We start from the raw sequence: 16035 nt of genomic DNA, 5'->3' as shown, positions 1-16035 counted from the left end.
GTTAACCTAACCTGCATGTCTTTGGACTGTGGGAGAAACTGGAGCACCCGGAGGAAACCCACGTGGACACGGGGAGAACATGCAAACTCCCCACAGAAAGGCCCTCGCCGGCCGTTGGGCTCGAACCCGGACCTTCTTGCTGTGAGGCGACAGCGCTAACCACTACACCACTGTGCCGCCCTGTAGGGAAAAGAATGATAGACTAAATAATCTACTTCATTAATGTTCCCCCATGAATGGGTTTCACCTACACTTTCTGCTTATGATATGCTCAGGGTGTGTTAGTGACATGGACTGAAGTATATTAGCCCAAATGCAAATCAAAATCTAGGGAGTATTTCACTTTGTTTAATTTCTTTACACCTCTGTCACTGAAAGCCTGCATGAATCTACAGTCAGTCTAAGCTAGAAAGAAATCAGCCCCATCGCCACTTCATACCATTCTGTGGATTTTCCACTGGTGGTACTGTTGTGCTTGATTCCACATAAATTATTTTTAAAAAATAGTAATAATAATCCACCACCACTTTAAGACGGTGGTGTAGTGTCGCCTCACAGCAAGAAAGTCCTGGGTTCGAGCCCAGCGGCCGGCGAGGGCCTTTCTGTGTGGAGTTTGTATGTTGTCTGTGTGGGTTTCCTCCGGTTTCTCCCACAGTCCAAAGACATGCAGGTTAGGCTAATTGGTGGCTCTAAATTGACCGTAGGTGTGAATGTGAGTGTGAATGGTTGTCTGTGTCTATGTGTCAGCCCTGTGATGACCTGGCGACTTGTCCAGGGTGTACCCCGCCTTTCGCCCGTAGTCAGCTGGGATAGGCTCCAGCTTGCCTGCGACCCTGTAGAACAGGATAAGTGGCTAGAGATAATGAATGGATCACTTTAAGACATTTATTAACAGCAATTAATCTGAAGTGGATGAAAAAAAATTAAATCTTACACTGATGCCTTTTTATTTTAATCTTTTAAAATGACAGGGGCTTTGCCCTGCTAGCACATTCATACCAGCTACCTGTGCAAGTTCATTTTCACAGTACAGTTCAAAATCAGCATAAAAATATGTGGATGCAACCAAACTACAGTACAATTAGATTATCATTCATAAAGCGCCATCTGTTGGTCTGACATACATGCAGCCATGAAACAGTCCCACATTTGCAAGACTGTAACAAGTATTTTATTCATATTTCAGTGGTCAGATAAAAATATTGCAGGCAACATGGTTCCTGTACAGAAGATTTTCTGTTTCACAGAAGAAAAAAAACAGTATAAACAATAAACCTAAATATTTAACCTAGGCCTACGTTCAACGAAATCAAAGTAAATCGGACATTGTTGCTGAAAAATGGTTTAAGGAAGTATTGAGACAAAAACCGTGACTGGGCATACACATCAAAGAAATTATTTTACATTTTTTAAAAAGCTTTTTAATATTAATGTCACTTGATCAGTTTATGACCTGCTGTTCAAAATAAAAACCTCTCATTGTTTTTAAAAATGTTAGCTCATGACCCTTGCATTATCTGAAAATTTAATGAATTCTTTCAGCTCCACCCTCTTCAGTAATGACATGTATAATAGCTGTGACAAACTTATAAAACTGCACAAATTGTACCTGAGACTACTTTTTTTTTAAGCAAAGGGTCATCACACCATATGTTGACTTTATTTATTACCGTTTCTGCTCTTTTAGTAAAACCCCGATTTCAAAAAAGACGGGATGCTGTGTAAAAAACCCCAGAATGTATCCATCCATGGATTATCTGTAGCCGCTTATCCTGTTCTACAGGGTCGCAGGCAAGCTGGAGCCTATCCCAGCTGACTATGGGTGAGAGACAGGGTACACCCTGGACAAGTCGCCAGGTTATCGCAGGGCTGACACAGAGACAAACAACCGTTCACACTCACATTCACACCTACGGTCAATTTAGAGCCACCAATTAGCCTAACCTGCATGTCTTTGGACTGTGGGGGAAACCGGAGCACCCGGAGGAAACCCACGTGGACACAGGGAGAACATGCAAACTCCGCACAGAAAGGCCATCGCCGGCCTCAAACCCAGGACCTTCTTGCTGTGAGGTGACAGCACTAACCACTACACCACTGTACCACCCAAAACAGAATGCAATGATTTGCAAATCCTTTTCAACCTACAGTCCATTGATTACAATACAAAGACAAGCTATTTAATGTTAAACTGATAAATGTTATTGTTTTTTGTAAATATACACTCATTCTGAATTTGATACCTGCAATTGCAAAAAATTGGGACAGAGGTAACGAAGGCCTGGGATAGTTGTAGAATGCTCAAAAACCACCCGTTTGGAACATTTCATAGGCAAACAGGTTAATTGGGCTAAAGAGAAAAAGAAAGACCATCCAGACTGTTACCAGCACAAAGTTCAAAGGCAGCATTTGTGATCATATGGGGGTGTGTTAGAAGAAGAAGAAACCTTTATTTGTCACATGCACACTTCAAGCACAGTGAAATTCATCCTCTGCATTTAACCCATCTGAAGCAGTAAACACAGGCACACACACTCAGAGCAGTGGGCAGCCACACCAGAGCGCCCGGGGACCACTCAGGGGTTAGGTACCTTGCTCAAGGGCACCTCAGCCCAAGGCCGCCCTACATCAACCTAACTGCATGTCTTTGGATTGTGGGGGAAACCGGAGCACCCGGAGGAAACCCACACAGACATGGGGAGAACATGCAAACTCCACACAGAAAGGCCTTCACCAGCTGCTGGGTTCGAACCCAGAACCTTCTTGCTGTGAGGCGACCATGCTAACCACTACACCACCGTTTTTGGAGCAATATATGCTGCCATCCAGACAACATTTTTTTCAGGGATGTCCCTGCTTATTTCAAGAAGACAATGCCAAGCCACATTCTGCACGTTCCAACAGCATGGCTTCGTAGTAAAAGAGTGCAGGTGCTAAACTCAGCCCGCCTGCCTCCTATTGAAAATGTGTGGCGAATTATGAAGGACAATATACGATAAATGAGACCCTGGACGGTTGAGCAACTTAAGTCATATACCAAACAAGAATAGGAAAAACATTTCATGTTCAAAACTTCAATGAGTATTGTCCTCTGTTCCCAAAAGCTTACAGAGTCATTAAAAGAAAAGGCGATTGTAACAATTCCCTGAGGTGCGATAATGAGGAACTGGAGATAGGCGCTACAATCCAAGGTGCACTTTTATTTTTAATGTTCACTTTTCAATGACTACTACTTCCACACACACACACACACACACACACACACACACACACACACACACACACACACACAGGTTGCAGCTCTCTCATTACTGGCTATCTGAAAGACACACAGAAACACACATTAATAGACAACCAGTAATTAGACACAGGTGTAACTCATCACATGTTACCTGCTGGTTCAACCTGACTCCTTGCCGTTCATAGCCAAAGCTTGTCCACACCTTCGCCGCAACATACCCCACCGCCTGACTCAAGCTGGGGAGCCGTCCGGTCTGCAGCTGACTCCTAGAAAGGTAATCTGCCACCACTATCTGCGCCATCTCAAAATTAAAGGGCTAAAGGGCCAGATACCAATGAGTGATCCGTGCATTGGCATCCTGCATGCCGTGGAACCATTGGATCAGGGCATGGTTGGAACAGAGGGTGAATGGGCATCCTAGCAGGTAGTACTGGAGAGTGAGGACTGCCCATTTGATGACCAGACACTCATTCTCTATGGTGCTGTACAGCACCAGGTGCTCCTCCCCCTCCACCACCTGGGACAAAACACCCCCCAGCCCTCTGTCCAGCGCATTGATCTGTAAAACAAAAGGGAGAGAAAAGTCAGGAGAATGCAACAGTGGGCCCCCACACAAAACCACTTTAACCTGAACAAAAGCCTGTTCGCACAGTTCCATCCACTGGACCAGATTGGGTGCCCTGTTTTTAGTGAGGTCAGTCAGCGGGCTGGTGACGTCCGAAAAGTTAGGCACAAACCGCCTGTAATAGCCAGCCCCAGGTACTGCCTCAGCTCCTTTTTGGTCTTAGGTCTTGCTGCCTCAATTTGGGGACGCACCTGCCCATGACCCAAGTGGAAGCTCAGATACTGCATTTCCACCCGTACAATTAAACACTTTTTCGGGTTTGCTATGAGCCCCGCACACCTCAGGGACTTCAGGACAGCCCAGAGATGTTGTACCGTAAATGCCACTGTCAATCATTCCTATAGATAATAATAATAATAATAATAATAATAAATTATTATTATTATTATTATTATTATTGCCTAAATAGGCAGCAGCATACGCTTTGTGGGGATGAAGAATTCGGTCCATGAGATGATGAAATGTTGCTGGGGTCCCAAACAACCCAAAAGGAACGGTGACAAAATGGTGGAACCTAAACAGAGTGGAAAAGGCCATTTTCTCAGGGGATAATGGAGTCAAGGGGATCTGCCAATATCCCTTTGTCAAATCCAGTGTCAAATAAAAGTGAGCTGCGTCTAACCGATCAAGCAGTTAATCAATGTGAGGCATCGGACATGTGTCACATTTAGACACTGTGTTGACTTTGATAGTCCACAAAGAACCAGGCTAACCCATCAGTTTTGGGAACCAAGACCACCGGGCTGCTCCAGTCACAGTGTGACTCCTTAAATACTCCCATATCAAGCATAACCTTGAGTGCATCCCAAACCACATTTTTCTTGTGCTCGGGGAGCCGATACAGGCAGCTGCACACCACCACCCCTGGGGAGTCTCGATGTGGTGCTCTGTGAGGTCAATGCGACCAGGGAGGGGTGAGAACACATCGCAGAATTTCTCCTGCAATCTGATAACCTGTGCTCTCTGGGACAGGGAAAGGTGGTCTTCACAGGGGAGCGGGGTGCATTGGGCTGCACTTTTTGGACTTATGTCTGGTCCCAGCTCTGCCCTTTCTGGAAGTACTCTCGCCAGAGCCACAGGTACCTTCTATCTCCATGGTTTTAGGAGATTGATGTGGTAAATTTGACATCTCGCCTCTACCCGAACGCCTCCATCTCTGCTCATGGTCTATCCTACCACTGCTATGCTGATGACACCCAACTGTTTCTCTCTTTTCCTCCTTCTGACACACAGATCTCTACATGCATCTTTGCTTGCCTGTGTGACATCCAGAGCGGGATGGACAACCATCGCCTGAAGCTCAACCCAGGCAAGACAGAGGTAACCTACATTCCTGCTCCATCCTCTCCACCCTAGTCATCTCCAAGGGAGACATCTCTAGGTCTCCTTCACCCAGTGCAAAGAACTCTCTTCCTCAGCGAACATCGCTGCAGTGACCCAGACATGTAGATTCCTCCTCTACAACATCTGAAGAATCTGCCCTTTTCTTACCACCTACTCTACTCAGCTCCTGGTCCAAGCACTGACCCTCTCCCACTTGAACTACTGCAACTCTCTCCTTGCTGGCCTTCCAGGTTCTGCCATCAGACCCCTGCAGCTCATCCAGAATGCTGCAGCTCACCTGGTCTACAACCTCCCTCATTCTTCCCATGTCACCCCTCTGCTTGCTGACCTGCACTTGCTACCTATTGCAGCTCACATCAAATTTAAGATATTGGTATTAGCTTACTAGGCTCTCAAGGGGTTAGAGCCAGCATATGTCCAGAGTCTGTTCCGCCCCTATACACCAGCCAGATCCCTACGCTCCGCTACTACTGGTCACCTGGCCCCTCCTCCTCTCCTGCCCAGCCTGCTCACAACTACTGTCTGTCCTGGTTCCTTGGTGGTGGAATGACCTTCCCATTGAGGTCTGAACTGCCTGACCACCTTCAAGTGCAAACTGAAGACTCACCTCTTCAGGCTGCACCTCTCCCCTTCTTCCCTGCCCACAGTGTAACTGCGTTTTGGTCTTGACCAACCCAGGCTGTGTATGGTCTAGCCTGGGGTTAGCGGTTTTGAGTTCTTTAGTTATACTTTATATGGTTGGTTTGTTTCCTTGGCTTTTGAGTATTGGAATTTCAATAACATACTACACTAGGTATTGCTGTCACTTGTTCAGTTGGCACTAGAACTTTCTTGTCTAGAAGTTCAGCACTTTGTGTACCTGACTTTTGCACTCGCTGTACATCACTCCGTATAATAATGTCTGTTAAATGCCATTTAATGTAATGTAATGTGCTCTTAATGTGTGAGCTCTGCTTTTGTTTCTACGTGGATTGTCTTGATTATCTTATCTATCTAGTTCAGTGTAGGAGCCCAATCTATATCATCATCTTTGTAAAGATTGCTAGGACATCCTGATAAATGTGTTTTTTTTCTCTCTCTCCCCAGACCGCAATACAATCAACAGAAAGAGCTTAGTTTTTGAATTATGTAACCCCTTGGTGGCAACTACTTGAAGTTTTGCACAAATTCAGATAAAAATAAAGTGAATAATTACACAAAATTGTCAAGTTCAAAACTTGCACATTAATTAGTCATCTTATATTTTATTTTATGTAGCGCCCTCTTGTGTCTGAAATTGGAAATATGCAATTTTTCTATATATTTCTTATGCTTTGTAGACAATATATACAAGGATTTTGTGAATATAACTTTCTATATTTTTTTATAAATATTTTTGGAAGTAAACTCATTAAAGTCTGGTACTGTTGTCTTCATTCTTTGAGTGATACTGAACCTTATCTCTGTGTGTGTGCACGTGTGCTACACTAAAAATTAATCTACCAGTTATCCAATCACTTCCAGAATTTTTCTCCTTACCCCCTCTCTCCCCCTGTTTCACCATCTTCACTGTGACACTTTCTCGATCTCTTTCCTTGTCCTTCTCTGCCTTAGTATGCCTTTCTTTTCTGTAGGTCTCTCGCATCACTGTTTTGGGATCTCCCCCCCATGTCAAATAACTTTTGGATTCAAACCTGCATTATTTAAAGGACAAAGGTTTAAACATCACTTTAAATGGTCATAGTCATTTCCATCAAGTAACTTCACTCTTTGTACTTACACATCTCCAGCCTCTGTTTTTTTTCCTTAAAGGTAAATAAATTTACAAACTCATTTTGTGCCTTGTATCGTGTATAAAAAGTATTTTGTGCAAAATAGCCATACGAATCTGCATGAAAACATACACATAACTTATTGAGCAGTCCATGAACCAGTGCACCATACTCTTTGGTTGCGTTTTGTTGAACATTATAGTAGTATCTATAAGTAATCAAACTTAAGAAATCAACAATTATTTGCACTTCATGTTACAATTAAAGGAAGAGTTAAACTTAATCCAATCGAAATATTAACTAGAAGATGATAACTGACATCTCAACGCGTTATGGTTGCAGCAGAACAAAGAAGGACTGGAGTACATTTGAAGTCAGTATGTAACTGGTATGGAATTAATTTACAGGGAACCCAGAAGAAACCTTTATCTGTTTCACAGTTTGTTTGATTCAAGCAGTCCAAAACAACACAAGCGTCGGGCATTTTAAAGGGCACATCTTGGGTATATTTAGGAGCAAGGTCAATGTAATTCTCCTATTTTATATTAAACTTTGGTCAAATATCTGTCACATTTTGCACTTTGTGCAATTTTTTTTTACCTTGCGCAATACCAGAAAAATTCAATTGAAATCAAGCCATTGGTCCGCCTCTGAAAAAACTTGGCATTTGGATTTCCCGGCAAACATTGATTTTCGTGACGTCGTGTGCGGGACGCCTCCTTCTGAATCCCATGTCAGCATTGGTTTGTTTATGAGAATACGACCTGGTGGTTTTCTGCAAATTTCTTCAACGTTATCACGTAATTATTAAAATGCGGCACAGTGGTGTAGTGGTTAGCACGGTCGCCTCACAGCAAGAAGGTTCCGGGTTTGAACCCAGCGGCCGGCAAGGGCCTTTCTGTGTGGCGTTTGCATGTTCTCCCTGTGTCTGCGTGGGTTTCCTCTGGGTGCTCCAGTTTCCCCCACAATCCAAAGACATGCAGTTAGGTTGATGTGGGGTGGCCTTGGGCTGAGGTGCCCTTGAGCAAGGTACCTGACCCCTGACCGCTCCCCGGGTGCTCTGGTGTGGCTGCCCACTGCTCTGGGTGTGTATGTGTGTGTGTTCACTGCTTCAGATGGGTTAAATGCAGAGGATGAATTTCACTGTGCTTGAAGTGTGCATGTGACAAATAAAGGTTTCTTCTTCTTTAAAATGGTTAACAGATGTATCGTAGGAGGGTGTAGCAACACCAATCTTGATGGGATTAGTACTCATCGTTTACCAAAATACCAGACAATGAGAGAAATGGGAGCGCTTCGTGCGAGGCACCCAGAAAAACTGGCAACATGCAGCAGACCACAGCATCATATGCGGGGCTCAGTTCATAAAGCCTGATGACTTTGAGAACTATTTGCAGTGGGAAATGGGCTTCAAGAAACAACTTGATCTGAAAAGAGACGCAGTTCCATCTGTTAGAATGCCCAAAGCAACACCGTCTCCATTTGTCTCAGTGTCACCAAAGGAGCCAACTGTGTTTGTCTCTCCTGACAGAAGGCAAAGTGCCGCATCCACTGAGGCCCTCGAAGCCGAGGGCCAAGCAGAGCTGAGAAAAAGACCAAGAAAATCAGCAATTCACAAGTTGACTGTTGCCAGGGTAAGAAATAAGAGAGACTATACTCTAAATTAGGTGTTCCTGTGTTTGTCTCTCAGCCTGCTAGCCGATCCGCACGTGACGTCACGAATCTGGATCAATCTGGCTCCAGACTTCCTTGGGATTTTTCCAGACGTGTTTTGTTATTTTATTTTTTTTCTGCTGTAGACAGATGGCCTTGTGCAAAATTACCCTTCTGGATGAGTGTGTAAAGGGACATACTTTCATATTTAAAAAAAACCACTAAATTGGTCCAGGATATGCCCTTTAAGAACTCACAAGATGCCCCAGCGATAGTAACGCTTTTACCCCTTTTCCACCAAATCAGTTCCAGGGCTGGTTCGGGGCCAGTGCTGGTGCTGGTTCACAACTCATTTAACTTGCGAGCCAGCTGAGAACCAGTTTGCTTTTCTAAAGCTCAGGGTGCTAAGGGGAGCCACGTTATTACGTCAGTTACGTCGCTGCATTTGCATAAACCTTGGCGCGAACATCGAAGCAACAACAACACGGAGAAGAAGAAGCAGCAACAACAATAATGGATGACAGCTGCTTTACTGCATCCATGATATCTCGTCGCTTATTTAAAAATGGCGACCTTTCACGGTCTTGCAATTATTGTTGGTCTTAACAACTCCACCCCTCCGCTGATGTAAGCGGTTCTTTCCTCAGGCCCAGCAGAGAGTTGGTGCTAGCCTGGAACCGGTTTTTCTGGCCCCAGAGCCAGTTCTTTTGGCCCTTTTCCACTACCCTTTTTCAGCTCACTTCAGCCCGACACGGCTCGCGTTTCGACTACCTCAGAGCAGCACGACTCAGCTCGCTTCAGCCCTACTCAGCACCCAAAACTCGCACGGTTTTGGAGTAGGGCTGAAGCGAGCCCAACTGAGCTGAGTGGGGCTAGGGGCGTGAGGAGACACTCCCCTGTGCACTGATTGGTGAGGAGGAGTGACCTCACATGCCCACACACGCCCCGCGAGCACGCTGGGATCTGTCAACACCGTAAACCCGGAAGAAGAAGAATTACGAATTACGAGAATTATGAAGCCTTATGCGCCTCGCCTCATCTATACGCTCTTGCCAGTATCTGTTGGCGTGGTCGGTGACAACAAACCACAGCACCAAGACCAGCAACACTAACGACTCCATGTCCTCCATGTTTATTGTTTACTATCCGGGTCGTGAGACTACCGCTTAAAAGGTCACTGATGTCACTGTTTGCGCCGCCTAACGACATCACATGACGTCCACCCACTTTCGCTAACTCCACCCAATGTGTCCACCCACTTCCAGCCAGCACGGTTCAGCGCGGTTGTAGTCGAAATGCAACTCCAACAGCCCCACTCAGCTCGACTCAGCCCAACTCAGCACAGCACGGCTCAGCCCGACTCAGCCGCGTTGGTAGTGGAAAAGCGGCATTTTGTCAGTGGAAACAGAAAACCCGGTTTCAAACTAAGCACTAGCCCCGAACCAGCCCTGGAACTGCTTTGGTGGAAAAGGGGCATGCGTGAGCAGTAAGCTTAGCTGACCACCACTTCATGTCTTGCGTCGAATGAGGCGGATGTGACGTCAGATGCAACCACTTATACGGAAGTGCTAATAGTAAATCGCGCGAGCTGAATGGTCGAGAGATTTCTCGATATTCACTTCCGAGTGACTCAGCAAAAATGGCGGCCGTTCGTTTTGTCCCTGTAAGTGAGGAAGAATTACAAATTATGAAAGAAAATGCTGTTCCCAAAAGCACTAAAGATAGTATGAAGCTTGGTCTAAAACTATTAAAAGGTAAGGTGTAATTGTGCTTTAGTTTATCTATTTCAAAACAAAGTATTTTATGTGACACAAGTCTGCGCGCGCTGTTATTATAATTTAATGCCGTTTTTGAAGATTGAAATTTTTTTAATACGATTTACTTTTTTTTTTTTAATAATCACCTGTTTATTTACACTAAAACAGTTATTAGCCTCAGTGAATAGCGGTGAATAATAATAACCCCGCCTTCGGCTCGGTTGCGTGTGTCTGATTGGTCATTTGAGATTTAAAGAGAGCAAGGCTATTATTATTATTATTATTATTATACAGGAAAGTTTGATCTTGAAGTTTTTGACCTGGATTTTTCTTTTGGTTTATGTAAAAAAAAAAAAACACCTTAAAGTAGTTGAAGAAACCCCTGACCAGCGAGCTGAATCAAATCAAGGGTTTGCAGGTTTAAAGTCTGAAGCTGAACAGAGCAGATTAACCGGAAATTCTGAATTTAAATTCTCAGAATAAACTTCTGGCTCACCGGTTCTAATTCGGCGCGATGTCGGATTCATATCTTTAGTATCATATTTTTGAATTCCTCTTGTCTTTAGTGTGTTCAGTCGTGTCACCTACAGTGGTGCTTGAAAGTTTGTGAACCCTTTAGAATTTTCTATATTTCTGCATAAATATGACCTAAAACATCATCAGATTTTCACACAAGTCCTAAAAGTAGATAAAGAGAACCCAGTTAAACAAATGAGACAAAAATATTATACTTGGTCATTTATTTATTGAGGAAAATGATCCAATATTACATATCTGTGAGTGGCAAAAGTATGTGAACCTTTGCTTTCAGTATCTGGTGTGACCCCCTTGTGCAGCAATAACTGCAACTAAACGTTTGCGGTAACTGTTGATCAGTCCTGCACACCGGCTTGGAGGAATTTTAGCCCGTTCCTCCGTACAGAACAGCTTCAACTCTGGGATGTTGGTGGGTTTCTTCACATGAACTGCTCGCTTCAGGTCCTTCCACAACATTTCCATTGGATTAAGGTCAGGACTTTGACTTGGCCATTCCAAAACATTAACTTTATTCTTCTTTAACCATTCTTTGGTAGAACGACTTGTGTGCTTAGGGTCGTTGTCTTGCTGCATGACCCACCTTCTCTTGAGATTCAGTTGATGGACAGATGTCCTGACATTTTCCTTTAGAATTTGCTGGTATAATTCAGAATTCATTGTTCCATCAATGATGGCAAGCCGTTCTGGCCCAGATGCAGCAAAACAGGCCCAAAGCATGATACTACCACCACCATGTTTCACAGATGGGATAAAGTTCTTGTGCTGGAATGTAGTGTTTTCCTTTCTCCAAACATAACGCTTCTCATTTAAACCAGAAAGTTCTATTTTGGTCTCATCTATCCACAAAACATTTTTCCAATAGCTTTCTGGCTTGTCCATATGATCTTTAGCAAACTGCAGACGAGCAGCAATGTTCTTTTTGGAGAGCAGTGGCTTTCTTCTTGCAACCCTGCCATGCACACCATTGTTGTTCAGTGTTCTCCTGATGGTGGACTCAAACATTAACATTAGCCAATGTGGGAGAGGCCTTCAGTTGCTTACCCTGGGGTCCTTTGTGACCTCGCCGACTATTACACGCCTTGCTCTTGGAGTGATCTTTGTTGGTCGACCACTCCTGGGGAGGGTAATAATGATCTTGACTTTCCTCCATTTGTACACAATCTGTCTGACTGTGGATTGGTGGAGTCCAAACTCTTTAGAGATGGTTTTGTAACCTTTTCCAGCCTGATGAGCATCAACAGCACTTTTTCTGAGGTCCTCAGAAATCTCCTTTGTTCGTGCCATGATGCACTTCCACAAACGTGTTGTGAAGCTCAGACTTTGATAGATCCCTGTTCTTGAAATAAAACAGGGTGCCCACTCACACCTGATTGTCATCCCATTGATTGAAAACACCTGAGTCTAATTTCACCTTCAAATTAACTGCTAATCCTAGAGGTTCACATATTTTTGCCACTCACAGATATGTAATATTGGATCATTTTCCTCATTAAATAAATGACCAAGTATAATATTTTTGTCTCATTTGTTTAACTGGGTTCTCTTTATCTACTTTTAGGACTTGTGTGAAAATCTGATGATGTTTTAGGTCATGTTTATGCAGAAATATAGAAAATTCTAAAAGGTTCACAAACTTTCAAGCACCATTGTATCAGATGTTAAACAAACACGAGGTGTTTTGACTGAGTAATAAACAGTAGACAGTTGTACACAATCAGTTGCATAGATTTACCAAAGCATTTGCTGTTTGCTCATGATCATGAGAAATTGGTTTATGATGTGCACAATTGATTAGATGATGCAAAGTTTTGTTCAAACAGATTTGAGATTTTGATTTCTGATCTGAGTAATGCACCAAAATGACTTAGAAAAACTGCAACTCCGACATGGAAGCAGGATGCATGTAAACAACAGAAGATGGGGCTGTTACACTGGGGGCTAAACCACCGCCATCCGTTAGGAGGAGACGCTCCTCTGCTCGGCCAGTGGCTCCTTGTGAGTTCCGCTGCTCTGCCCACTCTCATGTTATTCATCTGTGGATTTCTTCAGTTGAAGTTCGAGGATAAATGATTAAGTTATGGAACAGAATTGTTGTTTAACACGGACAGTGGGGCTGTTTTTCCCCCACTCTCTCTTTCTCTGGCGTGTTCAGAGCAGGGCTGGATTTAATTATAGCTTGTTTGCTAGCTATTTTTATTATAGCTGAATATTGGCTGTGTGTGTGTGTGTGTGTGTGTGTGTGTGTGTGTGTGTGTGTGTATAACACACACATACACTTCAACTGTACAGCTACAGCTAATAATACATTAAATACATGAGATTTATTTAAAGTTGGCTCATATGAAACCTTCAAGACTGGTCTAAAGGCATTACTTTTTGATGATTTATTATTATTATTATTATTATTATTACGATTTGAATAATCTTTATACATTTTTATAGACTACATGTAAACACATACATATTCTTTTGTTAAACAATAATACATATTCTTTTGTTGAACAATAATACATATTCTTTTGTTAAACAATAATACATATTCTTTTGTTAACTTATTATTTGTTCATTATTGTTTTTATTGTTCAGGCATTGGGACTCTGTGAAATGCTTTGGAACAATAATAATAATAATAATAATAATAATAGTTTGAATGCTAATCTTCGTTTTGATGCATGTTTTTATACATTTTTATAGACTACATGTAAACACTAATACATATTCTTTTATTGTTGACTTATTATTTGTTCATTATTTTTATTGTTCAGGCATTGGGACTCTGAAATGCTTTGAATTATTATTATTATTATTATTATTATTATTATTATTATTATTATTATTATACTAATCTTCGTTTTTATTTGTTTTATGCATTTTTATAGACTACATGTAAACACTAATATACATTCTTTTATTGTTAATTTATTATTTGTTTATTATTTTTATTGGTAGAGCATTGGGACTCTGAAATGCTTTGTAATAATAATAATAATTTTACTTATTAATAATATTTGAATACTAATCTTTGTTTTTATACATTTTTATAGACTACATGTAAACACTAATACATATTCTTTTGTTAACTTATTATTTGTTCATTATTGTTTTTATTGTTCAGGCATTGGGACCCTGAAATGCTTTGGAATAATAATAATAATAATAATAATAATAATAATAAATATTATTATTACTTGAATACTAAACTTCGTTTTGATTTGTTTTTATACATTTTTATAGACTACATGTAAACACTAATACATATTCTTTTATTGTTGACTTATTATTTGTTCATTATTTTATTGTTCAGGCATTGGGACTCTGAACTGCTTTGAAATAAAATTATTATTTATTATTATTATTATTATTATTATTATATTAATCTTCGTTTTTATTTGTTATGCATTTTTATAGACTACATGTAAACACTAATATACATTCTTTTATTGTTAATTTATTATTTGTTCACTATTTTTATTGGTAGAGCACTGGGACTCTGAAATGCTTTGAAATAAAATTAGTAATATCATTTTATTTATTAATAATTGAATACTAATCTTTGTTTTTATACATTTTTATAGACTACATGTAAACACTAATATACATTATTCTTTTATTGTTAATTTATTATTTGATCATTATTTTTATTGTTGGAGCATTGGGACTCTGTGAAATGCTTTGAAATTATTATTATTAGGGCAGTTCAGGGAGCTAGTTATAGCTGGTGCAAAGACAGAAGACTGCTTTTATTTATTTTTAACAATGCAAGCTCAATAAAAAGCCAGTTTCAGTAAGAACTACAATTAGCTAGTAACTAGCTGGCTAACAAAGCAGTAGCTTGTTAGCTGAGCACAATATCCCTGTGCAGCGATTTAGTCTTTAGCTGACTCTATTATTAGGCAGGTGTCAGTGTGTGCTGGTGATTTTGTAGTGTTTGGTGAAGTTTAAACTGAACTCGGTGTGCCATTTAGCTTGCTAATAGATTTGCGTCCTGCTCTGACGGCTAACATTAGAGAGCTGGACTTTCTCCGGCCTAACGCTACCGAGCTGTCTGCATTATCGGTGCGTTTGAATTGAAGGTAAAGTGTGGATTATAATCCGGCAGTTCAGGCACCGAGATGGAGTAAAACTAGCGCTGATGGTTTGTTTCGGCTTGTTCTGTTGTAGGACGCGGCCTCAGGATGGACTTGGATTTAGGGGTTGGGGGCGACAGCAGCACACGACGGAAGATGAACGCGACTAGCGAGGCAGTAGAGATCACACCGCTGGAAATGTATGATTCAGCGAGGGCCAAGATAGCGGCCAACCTGCACTGGCTGTTTGCTAAAGCCTACGGAATTGGTAAGGTGTTTGTTTATCTTCACATAACACACGCGGGGTAACTGCTGAGCTGAGAGAAGCAGTGAAGAGACACAGCTACTCGACTCCATCCTCAACACAGTGTTTTTGAACATGTTTACAATCTAGAAGGCTTGGTTTGGCTTTAAATGTGGTACATGGAGTTAAATACTGATGTGTATTAAGAGACTCTGAGGGCCAATGCTTTTATTGTCCATGTGCATAATCTTCAGTGCACAATAACATACCCCAGAGCATTCAGACCCTTGTCATTAGCCCTATTCTGACTGGATTATGCCATGATCAGACCACATTTTTTTCCTTTCACAATAGTCACCGTGCCAGATTAGGATATCCTAGTGCAGGGGTTCTCAACCTTTTCTATTCTCAGGTCCACCTGTTCATACTTGTAACGAGTCGAGGCCCATTAAAAAAGATCCCCAATTATTTTGGCTCATCTATTCTATTAGAATCTAATAATCTATTGTAAAGTGTATTAATGGGATGCAACATCACTCCCTGTTACAGATGGGAGCCCAGGAATTAAATAAATGCAATAAAAACAAACTGTTTGTTTTTAATTGTAAGTATTGTATTTAAAACTGTATAGATGTGCCAGAAGCTGAACCATGCATGCAGGGCATTCTCAGCCAAAAGGGATTAATGATCCAAAAGTGGAGTCTATCCATTAACACAAGAACTTATTGCCATGTTTGTGTACAGCAACCAAGCAAGTTATTAAAACCAGAAAGTACACTTGAATGAAGTGGATATAGAAACCACTCAATGGGATAG

General features: G+C 41.7%; 1 protein-coding gene across 3 annotated transcripts in view; it reads left to right on the top strand.

The window, feature by feature from the left end:
- The first annotated feature begins 10325 nt into the window (after positions 1–10325).
- LOC132872303 (calmodulin-regulated spectrin-associated protein 1-B-like) overlaps positions 10326–16035 on the top strand; it is a 120518-nt gene continuing 114808 nt past the window's right edge. For 2 of the 3 annotated variants that reach the window (XM_060907058.1, XM_060907057.1), the window contains exons 1-2: positions 10326–10368; positions 15070–15243. In XM_060907058.1, coding sequence (XP_060763041.1) covers positions 10341–10368; positions 15070–15243 — 202 coding nt within the window. In that variant the 5' untranslated portion in view covers positions 10326–10340. Of the gene's footprint in view, positions 10369–14899; positions 14982–15069; positions 15244–16035 lie in introns of those variants that run through there. The other variant, XM_060907059.1, reaches the window with a different exon arrangement.

The sequence above is a fragment of the Neoarius graeffei genome, chromosome 24, assembly GCF_027579695.1.
Source record: "Neoarius graeffei isolate fNeoGra1 chromosome 24, fNeoGra1.pri, whole genome shotgun sequence".
In the NCBI taxonomy this organism is placed as follows: domain Eukaryota; kingdom Metazoa; phylum Chordata; class Actinopteri; order Siluriformes; family Ariidae; genus Neoarius; species Neoarius graeffei.
The sequence above is the reverse complement of the archived record's forward strand: the minus strand, read 5'-3'. Positions and strand labels throughout refer to the sequence as shown.